General features: G+C 45.7%; 1 protein-coding gene across 1 annotated transcript; it reads left to right on the top strand.

Moving 5' to 3' along the window:
- Positions 1-2,982: 2,982 nt before the first annotated feature.
- On the top strand, positions 2,983-11,924 carry VPS72 (vacuolar protein sorting 72 homolog). Its single transcript, XM_081113020.1, has 6 exons — positions 2,983-3,180; positions 8,375-8,527; positions 8,703-8,817; positions 9,225-9,401; positions 10,736-10,880; positions 11,214-11,924. Exons 1-6 carry the CDS (start codon positions 3,064-3,066, stop codon positions 11,725-11,727), a joined length of 1,221 nt encoding a protein of 406 aa, XP_080969146.1. The 5' UTR covers positions 2,983-3,063; the 3' UTR covers positions 11,728-11,924.
- Positions 11,925-11,963: the final 39 nt, after the last annotated feature.

An 11,963-nucleotide genomic window follows, 5' to 3' on the forward strand; every position in this document is an offset into this window, starting at 1 on the left:
ATCTCAACAATTATTTGTGGGATGAATAAGTGAAGAGGAATGGAAAAAATCCTAGGTTCGGTAGCCCCCAAAATGGCCGGGTTATTCTCTACCCGGCCTCTTTCTGGGTCCTCAAAAAGGAACCTAGGACCTCACTGGCCAGAAAATAGCCCTAGACACTGACTACTGCCTTCTATCTTTCCCTCATCAAGATCTAGTATAATAATTGTTTCCCTGCTGCCACCTGCTGGATTATTCATTCTCCTTTGGGTAGTGAAGGGTAGACAAACTTCCAATGATCGGATTGCATTTGTAATTCCATAGCAATGGAATTGTGTAGCATTGAAGTATTTTATGATTGCCTATACCTACACCACCCCCCTCCACCAAACTAAATAGTACAAAAACTAGACAGGTGGGCCTACACTATCTAGCATAGGATTTGGCTCATAGATATTCAATAAATATTTGTTGAATAAATTAGTTTTGTTTCCATAAAAGTCATGGAGTTGCTACCATTTCCTGAGTTATTTTAGAAATCAGCTGTAGAGTCCTGGCTGGGTACTCGGTTGGTTAGAGCAAATCCTGATACACCAAGGTTTGGGGTTCCATCACCTGACTGAACACATACAAGAATCAACCAATGAATGCACAAATAGGTGAAACAAATCGATGTTTCTCTCTCTCCCCTTTCTTCTCTCTCTCTCTAAAAATCAATAAATGTTTTAAAAGTTAAAAAAAGAAAGAAATTAACTGTAAAGGTAAAGTTGTTTCTGATTTGAAAACTGGAAATGGACCAATAATGGACTCACTATGGCGGTTGGTCAAACAGGGGGTTTTCTCCTTGGGATCTGACCTATGAATCATCCCAAAAGAAGAGATCTGCATTTTGCAGCTTCTTTCGGGTCTTTGTTTCTCTTTTATGGACCAAAAATGGCTACTTGTATTATGTCAGTGTCTTTACTTATCTCCCTCATAAGACTGTGAACATATAGGGCAAAGATTACATCTTATTCATTTTTATATTTCAAGGATCTAGAATTGTGCCTGGCACAGAGTAACTGCCTCCTGAGTATATGAATGGATAAAGGTAAAATTTTAAAAGTTTGGCTGGTGGTGCCTCCCATCTTTTTTCCCTAAACGTTGTCTCTGCTCCCACTCCCACTCAATTGCTGATGTGCTCTGAGTCATGGAGCCACTCTTGCCCCGTAACATTCCTGGCATAGCAGAACCTCATGATGTCACAGGGTGTGGAAGTAGGGGCAGAGCAGGACATGTTGGCTTGGTGACTCCAAGGAAATGGAAAAGGGAGTTCACCAACATAGACTTTGGAAAAGGGGGGCAATCCAGTTATCTCAAAATAGGGACACACACACAGTCTTATTAAAGTGAACTTCATGTCTTAAAATAGTTCCTAAGGTCAGAATGGAGGGGGGGCTAGGGGCTGACAAGATCAACAAAGAGGCAAAATAAGAGAATGGGTACCTAATCATTAAATTAGTCTTTCATTAATTCATTCACTGAATTAACATTATTTAGTCCCAACAATGTCCCACACACTATGAGAGTTATTGGTATACACAGATAAAGTTCCTGCCCTCAAAAAGACCACAGACTAATGAGAAAGACAGACACATAAATCATTAGAATAAAATGTAATAGGTGCCATCATAGAGTATGTACAAGTGCTATGGTTTGACATATGGTTTTATTCATTTTCTGAATAAAAAAAAATGGGAAGCGCGCTGGCCACTGTGGCCCAGTTGGCTGGGTGTAGTTCGTGCATGGAAAGGTTGCCAGTTCAATTCCTGGTAGGGGCATAACCCCAGCTTTGGGCTTGAACCCCCATGGGGGCATGCAGGAGGTGGCCGATTGATTTTCCAATCTCACATGGATGTTTCTTTCTCTCTCTCTCCTTTTCCCTTCCTCTCTCTCTAAAAATCAATAAAAATATATTTTTTAATTGGAATAAACATTAACATAAAGGCTTGACAATACCACAGACTATTTCAGATTGGAACTATTCTAAAGAATCTAGAAGGCGTTATTTCCATGACTATGAAAAGAAGAACCAAATGGGTGTGCAGGAAGACTTCATTGTCCTACAGAGTTATAATTTTGCCAGGTAGTTAAGAAAGGAAAGGGGTTCTTGGGAGAAGGAACAGCATGGAAGCATGACTGAAAAGTGGGTGTTAGGGAAGTGATACTGGAATAGAATGATGTGGCATAGGTGAGGCTAAAAAGGCAGGGAGAGGCTAAACTATGAAGGTTGTTGAGTGCCATGTTAATAGTAATAATCACCTACTAAATATCTATGTGTGTTCTCAATACAATATGAAGCAGTTTATAAGGATTATCTCTCTTAATCTTCTCAACAACCTTCAGAAGAGAAAACAGATTCAGAGAGGTAAAGCAACCTGTCCAAAATCACACAGCTAGAATCTCAGATCTAGCTGGCTCTAAGCCTGCCCTTAACCAACACTACTATTTTACCTCAAGGATTTTGGACTTTATCCCGCAGATGATAGGAAGCCATTAAAGATTTTTAAGCAGAAGAGGGGGAAAGTCTGGGTTTTTAGAAAGATTCCTATCGGTAGCAGAGTGAAACACGGACTGGAGCAGAGGGAGGCTGGCCTCTTCTAAACGAAAATTTGTAGTCCTAAATTCTGGACTTAAGGTAGTAGAACAGCGTCACCGTGTGGAGTTGCTCCACAACCCAGGTGTGCACGAGTTAGGAGCCTGAGGCTGGTGTGGGCGCAGGAGTGGGCGGAGCTGAAGAGCAAAGCCGGCCTCGGGGCGGGACCAGGCAGGAGTGGGCGGGGCTGAAGAGCAAAGCCGGCCTCAGGGCGGGACCAGGCGGGAGTGGGCGGAGCTGAAGAGCAAAGCCGGCCCCGGGGCGGGACCAGGCGGGAGTGGGCGGAGCTGAAGAGCAAAGCCGGCCCCGGGGCGGGACCAGGCGCCCCTCGACGCTCTGCTGCTTCTGCCTGGCGACGACCGGCTTCCGCCCGCAGGCGGTCGCGTCGAGCGCCGAGCTCCCGTGCCGGGTGAGGGGTCGCTGTTGGCGGCGCGGTCTGGACAGGCGGTATGAGTTTGGCTGGGGGCCGGGCCCCACGAAAGACCGCGGGAAACCGGCTTTCCGGGCTTCTGGAGGCAGAGGAGGAAGATGAGTTCTACCAGACGACTTATGGGGGTTTCACGGAGGCAAGACCTGGGCCCAGGAAGAGGGAGGGAGTCCTAAGGGAGAAACCTCGGACAAAGAAGGGGGCGGGGAATAGAGAGGAGCCCTGGCGGTTGGTACCAAGACGCGGTGGGCGAGTCGGAGTTGGCGGGGGTTGGGTGGGGGGAGATACACCGGAGCCCTAAGAGAGAGCCCGACGGGGCGGGGATAGAGAAGCCTTCGGGGCACCGAGTATGACGGAAACCTACGGAAGGTCTAGTTCCATTTTACTTCTGACGTCTAACACCCACGTCGTACTCGTTGGCCCACTCCCTAAAATAGAGGGGCTTAGCCTATTCCTTTTCAGCTTTAAAATGTAAACTTCTCCTTAGATAACCCTTTCTTGACTGTCCTAAAAAGTGCCCTCATTTATTTCCTTCATAGAACATTTCACTGTGATTAGATTTGGTTTGCTTACTTGTTTATATTTTCGTATTAGGTTGTAAGCTCTGCAAGGTTAGAGATGGTCTGTTTTGTTCAACAGTGTACAGTGCCTAGTTCAGTGTCTGATTGGGTAGACATTTGTTAAATTTGTATTGACTGTCCATTCTTTAAGTATGTGGAGCACCTAGAGCAAGCCATGCACTGTGATAGGCTCTAGGAAAACACTATTAAAAGTACCGCTTTGCCATGGCTGGGTGGCTTGGTTGGTTGGAGCGTCATCCTGCACACCAAAAGATTGTGGGGTTCCATCCCAGGAGGCACCCACCCATCTTTCTCTCTCACATCAATGTTTCTTTATTTCTCTCCCTCCCCCCTTCTCTCCCGTCCTCTCTCTCTAAAATCAATGAACATATTCTCAGGTGAGGATTAAAAAAAGTAAAAATTAAAAAAATAAATACCCTGCTTCCTCCTTATACATTTCAGATCCCATTGAGGAACGAGCTGGATTAACAGTTAAAATATTGTGTGATAAGGAATAAAATAAGTGGTAAGCACAGGGTGCTACAGTAACACATGGGAGCCAGGGTTGGTCAGGATGGGTATCTCTGGGGAGGTGAAGTTTAAGCTGAGGACAAACAGTATGAAACATGGGCCTTGGCTGGATAAAGAGCAATAGGACTGGGAACGGGGGTAGGAGAAAAGTTAGTCCATGGAGGGGGCAGGGCAGAATGTGTAAAGGCACTGACGTCCTGGTCCTCAACCTGCACATCTCATTCTCCAGACCTGAAGGAGGATAAAGATCGGTAAGGATGGAGGTGGTAGGCATGGGCCAGACATGTCGGGCCTTGTGAGCTATGATAGGGGTAAGGAGTTTTGCTCTTCACCCAGAGGATTGGAAAGATGATCGTATTTGTACTTGAGGAAGATCACTCTGTAATGAAGAGAATGTTTTGAGGAGGGCATTGGGAGTAGAGAAACATGGACGGGAAGGTTCAAGAGAAATTAAGGCAGTAGAATCCACAGGACTTGGTGACTGATTGGAAGTCATTACTTATACAGCCCTAACCAGCTAGTTTAAAATAGAACTTTCTCATCCCTCTTCCAAAAGCCATTATCCTATTCCTGTCATTTTATGAGTCGTTATTTAATATGTACCTATCATGCTTCCAAAAAGGATTTAAGGAGGCTTATGATTATAAACACAAATTAAGAACAGTAAAAATAGAGAGATCAGAAGTAATTGTACCAGGAGCCTCTGCTGAAATGGTAATAGCAATAAATATTAAATTTAGTTGTGAGCTTTCTGGCAATGAAATTCTGAATTTCTTTTTTTAGTAAGAAGGAAGCATATAATTTTTTAAAAATATATTTCCTTATTGATTTCAGAGAGGAAGGGAGAAGAGAGAGATAGAAACATCAATGATGAGAGAGAATCATTGATCAGTTGCCCCCCCACACACCCCCTACAGGGGATCGAGCCCACAACCCAGGCATGTGCCGTTGGCCGGAATCGAACCTGGGACCCTTCAGTCCACAGGCTAATGCTCTATCCACTGAGCCAAGCTGGCTAGGGCGCATATAATTTTTTGAGATACAAAATTGGTCAGCATTCAATCCTAGGGAGAATCTCCTCCTTATATAAGATATATAAAGTAACAGGGGTTTGGTATGTGATGTAAAAACATTCTCTTATCTAGTCATGTCTATTAATGACCCTCAATAAAAGCCAAAGGGCCCTGGCTGGTGTAGATCAGTGGTTAGAGCATAGGCATGCACATAGAAGGCCGGGCTGTGTGGGACGTAACCAATTGATGTGTGTCTCTCACATCGATGTTTCTCTCCCCCCACCCCCCTTCATCTTGCTCCCTTGCCCTCTCTAAAAATCAACGTAAGAAACATCTTCGGGTAAGGATTAATAACAACAAAAAAGCCAAAGGAATGGTAGTAAATCGGTAACTTTCTTTTCTTATCCCCACCTGAGGACATATTTTTCATTGATTCTAGAGAGGGAGGGAGAAAGAGAAAAACATTGATCAGTTGCCTTCCATACGCACCTGACCAGGGATCGATCCTGCAACCTGGGTATGTGCCCTAACTGGGAATCAAACCCGTGACCCCTCGATGCTCCGGAGAACACTCTAACTGACTGAGCCACACCAGCCAAGGCTGAAAGCACTTTGACTGGGCACTAACCTAATCGGTAGTAGAGCTGCAACCCTCTGGTGATATGACAGTACCAGGTTAGAGCCGAGGGGATTCATGTGTTCCCGGGCTGTCTTTCACAAACATCATCTGGGAGGAAATGATGGTCATCAGTGCAAGACAGAACTCTGGCAGGCTTGGAGTGCCAACTGTCTCTGTTATTTGCTTATTTTGTCAGCCTGCATCACTGATTGAAGAAAGAGCCACATGTTTGAGGTGCAGTGCCCACCCAGTCAACTCCTTTGCCTCCAGTGTTTTTTTCCCTTTCTTTTCCAATGTGGCTGCCAGCCTAGCCCTAATCTGCATCACCTCAGGTTTAGGCTGAACTCCATGTTCTCTACTCCAGTCCATCTAATCTCCTCCAGAGTGTTCTATAATACCCCTTGCACACAATTTTCCTCTCCCATCAAATCTTCAATGGCTCCCTGCAATACATAGTAATATCCAGCTGGTTTTCTATCCGAACACACCTGAGGAATGAGACATTTCTCAGTAACTTCAATAATGATTGTCAATGCTGGGACAAGTAAGGAGAGGACTGAGAGCACTGACCTGCAAATTAAAGCCATAACTTTATTAACTGACATTTATTATTTATTTTATAAGAGAACATTTGGAAAATCACAGAGGTAGAAGCAGTTCCTAAAAGAATTAGGCTTAGGAAACAAGTTATGGAGGTAAAGGAAAGGCCCTTGGAGCTTGGGAGTGAGGAGGCTAATGGTAACGACTGACGGAAGGGTGGGGCGGGGAAAGGCAGGGTGTGCTCTGGGGAAGGAAAGTGCCTGGGTCCTGCGTCCTAAGGGCTTTAAGGTGGAGTTTTAGGGGAGGTCCCGGGGGAAAGATACCAATAGAATATTCAGCAGCTTTCCAGGTGTGTCTTTTCAGGGTCTCCACTGATTCATTGGCCAGCACCAGGGCTGGGGGTCATTATCCAGTGCAGCTGGGCCTGAGGTCAACTGTGGCTGGTTTTGTTGCTTATTGCTGACATTTAAATTTCTCTATAGACTGAGTATAATCTTTTCAAATCTTACAGTCTCAATTGATGTTGAAAGGAGGCTGTGCTGGAGCCAAAGGCAGTCAGCTAAGAAGACTTCTTGCCACAGATAAAGCTTCTGTTTTACTTAGGTTTAGATCCTTATTCCATAAATATGCTATGCACCAGCGGTCGCCAACCTTTCAGACCTCGTCCACGTACCACTGGTTGGCAACCACTGCTATACACAGTCCTATTTTGTTCCTGCTAGTTTATCTACCCACTATTCCCTCTTTCCTCTTGGCTGTATGGATACTACCAGTATTTTAGTTATTTACTAGAGACCCGGTGCATGAAATTCGTGCACGGGTAGGGTCCCTAGGCCTGGCCAGCGATCAGGGCCATTTGGGACCTTTCAGCTGCCAGTGGGGCCTTCCTTTGTTCCGCACCATCCCGTGGTGGTCAGCGCACATCATAGCAAGCAATTGACCTCCAGGTGGAACTCCCAAGGGGACACTTTGCATATTAGCCTTTTATATATAGAGATTTTTAAAATATATTTTTATATGTTTTTATTGATTTCAGAGAGGAAGGGAGACAGAGAGAGAGAGAGAAATATCAGTGATGAGAGAGAGTCATTGACCAGCTGCCTCTTGCATACCCCCTACTGGGAATCAAGCCCACAACCTGGGCATGTGCCCTGACTGGGAATTGAAGCATGACCTCCTGGTTCATGGGTTGATGCTCAACCACTGAGCCGCACTAGCCAGGCAATGCTATCAGTATTTTATTTTATTTTATTATTTTTTTAAATATATTTTATTGATTTTTTACAGAGAGGAAGGGAGAGAGATAAGAGAGTCAGAAACATCGACGAGAGAGAAACATCGATCAGCTGCCTCCTACACATCTCCCACTGGGGATATGCCCGCAACCCAGGTACATGCCCTTGACCGGAATCGAACCTGGGACCTTTCAGTCCGCAGGCCGACGCTCTATCCACTGAGCCAAACCGGTTTCGGCAGCTATCAGTATTTTAAATCGTGGCTCAAGTTCTCTTCATTCTTTATAGTCTAAAGCAGGATTCTGCAGACTACAAATCACTGGATAAATCTGACACATTACCTGTTCTCATCTGGTCCTTTACAGGAAAAGTTTGCCAACCCCTGGTCTAAAGGACTAACGGAGTAAAAACCGACATTTAAACCTTCCCAGGCCACCAGTCCATAGCATGTGTTGCTTCCTCTGAACACCTGTAACATTTTATTACCATCTGGTACTTTATATGTTGCCTCGTATTATAACTTCCTTTTGTAATTATGTCCTGCCCTCTACTAGACTGTAAGGCCCCTGAAGGTAGGGACCAAAACACATCCTTTTATACTCCAGCACTTAACCTGGTGTGCTACAGGTAAAGAGCAGTCAATTAATGTTGGAAAGGGTGGTGCTGGAGCTAAGGGCCATAAGCTAGGAAGGTTTCTTGCCTGAGAAGAGTGAATGCCTGGGTAGGGAAGGAGAAGAGGGCAACTTTTACCAAGAAAGCAAAGAGGTTCTGTTCTTCCTGGAGGGGCATTAATGACTCTCTTGCCAGCAAGAACCTCATCTCCCTATGTCCTCAGGAATCGGGTGATGATGAGTATCAAGGGGACCAGTCAGACACAGAGGATGAAGTGGACTCTGACTTTGACATTGACGAAGGAGATGAACCATCCAGTGATGGAGAAGCAGAAGAGCCCAGAAGGAAGCGCCGAATAGTCACCAAAGCCTATAAGGTGCAGGGGAAGTCCTGGTTTTCTTGGACTTCCTTAATTCCTATTCTCCCTTCATCAGGTCCCTGTACTCCTCATTCCAGCCCCGTTTCCTGCAGTGCTAGTTTTCTCATATGATTCTCATCTTCGTTCTCCTTATCTCTCTGTTCCTTGGTGTCTGATTCCAATCTGTCCCCAGGAACCTCTCAAGAGCTTGAGGCCTCGAAAGGTCAGTACCCCAGCTGGTAGCTCTCAGAAGACCCGAGAAGAGAAGACACTGCTACCACTAGAACTACAGGATGATGGCTCTGACAGTGAGTGAGGATGTTTGGGTCAATTGACAAAACTGAAATATGCTGATAAAAGTATTGAATCGGTGTCAAATTTACTGGAGTTGATAACTGTACTATGGTTATGTAAGGAAAGTCCTTACTCTTAGGAAACATACACTGAAGTATTTAGGCATGGAGAGCCATGATGTGTGCAACTTCAATCTGATTATTCAGAAATAATAAAATACAGGCACACATACAGAATGCAAATGGGCAAGATGTTAATAGTAGGTGATCTGAGTAAAGGATACATGGGTGTTCTTTGTACTATTCCTGCAACTTTTTTTGTAAGTTTGAAATTATTTTCAAATAAAAAATTTTTTAAATTAAAACAAATAATAAAGGAGGCGGACATGAATTTAAAGATTTCTCTCTGACTTCCTTCCCAGGTCGGAAGTCCATGCGTCAATCTACAGCTGAACATACACGACAAACATTCCTGCGGGTACAGGAAAGGCAGGGCCAGTCACGGCGGCGAAAGGGACCCCACTGTGAGCGGCCACTGACCCAGGAGGAGCTGCTCAGGGAGGCCAAGATCACAGAAGAGCTCAACTTACGTTCACTGGGTCAGTGTGTGGTTTTGAGAACAGTGGGTAAAAGGGCTGAGGAGCATGGGAAAAGCTAAGACCTGGAGGACCCAAAGAACTGGAAAGATGGAGGTTTGGAACAAGGGAATCCGAAGGAAAAAATGGGGATAGTAAATGATTAGGAGCAAAGAACTAGGCATTATGAAAGCTCTGAGGAGCAAGTATTATTGAAGTACTTTGGTGTAAAGTGACAGTTGTATAGGACAGAGTGCAAATCTTAGTCCTGCTGTTCACTTGTATAAGTCTATAAGCAAATTAATCTATTTGAGTCTTGCTTTCCTTGTTCACAAAATAGGGCTGTAATAACTAGTTTAATAATCAGGAGAATTAGAAATTCAGTAGAATCAGTTTATGAGATAAATTGCTTTAAAGTAAGAAAATTTTAAAAATCTCCTCAGTTGACAAGAGAATGACTGAAAGGATGGATTGAGGAACCTGAGCTCGATTTAAGGAAAGTGAAGGCTGAAAGGAGCTGATAGAATGAGGAGATATCCATGTATGACAGGTACGGAAGAAGTAGAACAGAGATATCTCCAGGGTAGTGGAGCAAACAGACCTGAAGGACAGGATGTTGTGGTCAGAACCTGGATGTATATGATTTTGAATATTTCAGAGCAGGGGCAGTTTCAGGCAGTGACAAAGTCTAGAGTGGAATGGAGTAACATGCATGGACAGGAAGGTTGAGAGAAGTGGTAAAGCAGCTGGAGATAGGGTGTTGAGGGGGCTATCTGTGTGCACTTTGAAGTCACCCAGGCGACTTGAGAAGATAGGAATTGGGATGGGGATGAAGAGTAGAAATTATTGCCAAAATCTTCCTCGAGTGAGGGAGTGACCGTGATGAGGGAGAGAAGATAAACTAGATTGTGGGCAGAGGTCTCAGGAGAAAAGCAAGTGGGCAGGTGGGCAGAGGAATGGTGACCTGAAAGCTGCAGTGAGGCTCAGTCGGGTGTACTGCGTGGGATGAGAGGATGAGCCGCCTCTGCCAGAGGGCTGCGAGTTGACAGGGCAAATGTGGGGAGTATTGGGGGGATTGAGCAGGCTCCTCAAGGGGTTCCTTCCAACTCTGAAGTCCTACAGTTCTGAGTGGGTGAGGAGCCGAGTGGACTTGAGAAATGGTGAGTAAAGAGGATGTCACGAGGGGCAAACAGAAAACTTGTAAGATGGGAGATGCTAGAGGGCTTAGAGGACTTTCATAATGGCCTGTTAGGCAGTGACTGGCCAGCCACGAAGATACTTGAGACCTTGTAGGGCAGAACAGGGGCGTGGGAAGAGGGGGAACTGACCATCCTCTCATTCCTTTTTGGACCCTGAAGAGACATATGAGCGACTTGAGGCTGACAAAAAGAAGCAGGTTCATAAGAAGCGGAAGTGCCCTGGGCCTGTGATCACCTATCATTCAGTGACAGTGCCGCTGCTGGGGGAGCCAGGCCCCAAGGAAGAGAATGTGGACGTGGAAGGGTGAGTGTCTCGGGGGAAAGAAAGAGCTGTTTCTCCCTTCTTTTAACTGTATTCTCTCAGGCCCATTTCACTTTCCTCCCACAGCTCTCACTGACGCTTGGGTAGCTTTCAGATTCCTCTTCCCTTCCGCTCCTATTTCTTTCCCTTTAGCCTCTCTTTTCTTCCTCTTTCCTGTTTTTCCATCCTGCCAGCTTTCTTTTCCCATCTGCCACCTAATAGATTCTCAGAATGTGGCCATCACTCTGCCTCCTCCTCCTCTTTCCTCAGCTCTCTGGTCTCTATCTGTTGTTTTCTCCTTCAGCTCTTTGTATTTATCTCTGTCTTTTCCCTCAGACTTGATCCTGCTCCCACGGCTTCTGCATTGACTCCCCAGGCCGGGACTGGAACCGGGACTGGAACCGAGACTGGAACTGGGACTGGAACCGAGACTGGAACCGGGACCGGGACTGGAACTGAGACTGGAACCGGGACTGGAACTGGGACTGGAACTGGGACTGGAACCACAACTAGAACCGTCGTCCCTCCTCCTCGCTGCTCACGTACCTTCATTACTTTTAGTGATGATGCAACATTTGAGGAATGGTTTCCCCAAGTGCGGCCCCCAAAGGTCCCAGTTCGGGAGGTATGCCCAGTGACCCATCGCCCAGCCCTATACCGTGACCCTGTTACAGACATACCCTACGCCACTGCTCGAGCCTTCAAGATTATCCGTGAGGCCTACAAGAAGTACATTACTGCCCACGGACTGCCACCAACTGCCTCAGCCCTGGGCCCTGGCCCACCACCTCCTGAGCCCCTTCCTGGCTCTGGGCCTCGAGCCTTGCGCCAGAAAATTGTCATCAAATGAAGAGATGTTTAGTCCTTGAACACTTCTTTCTGGCCCTGACTTGGGCTATCAGTGTTCTCCCCTTCTCTCCGTTTCTCTCTTTATCATCTCTAATCTTTGCCCAGCCCTTTTCTATATCACTTTCACCATTTTTCCCCCTAGTTTCTACTGGTTTTGTGTTTGTTTTTTTAATCTAATAAAATAGAAAGATCCCTTTGTCTGATGTCTAAGGTTGGGAGCAAGAAATATTTGTGAAT

This window comes from Myotis nattereri, assembly GCF_964212035.1.
Source record: "Myotis nattereri genome assembly, chromosome: 18".
NCBI classification, from domain to species: Eukaryota; Metazoa; Chordata; class Mammalia; order Chiroptera; family Vespertilionidae; genus Myotis; species Myotis nattereri.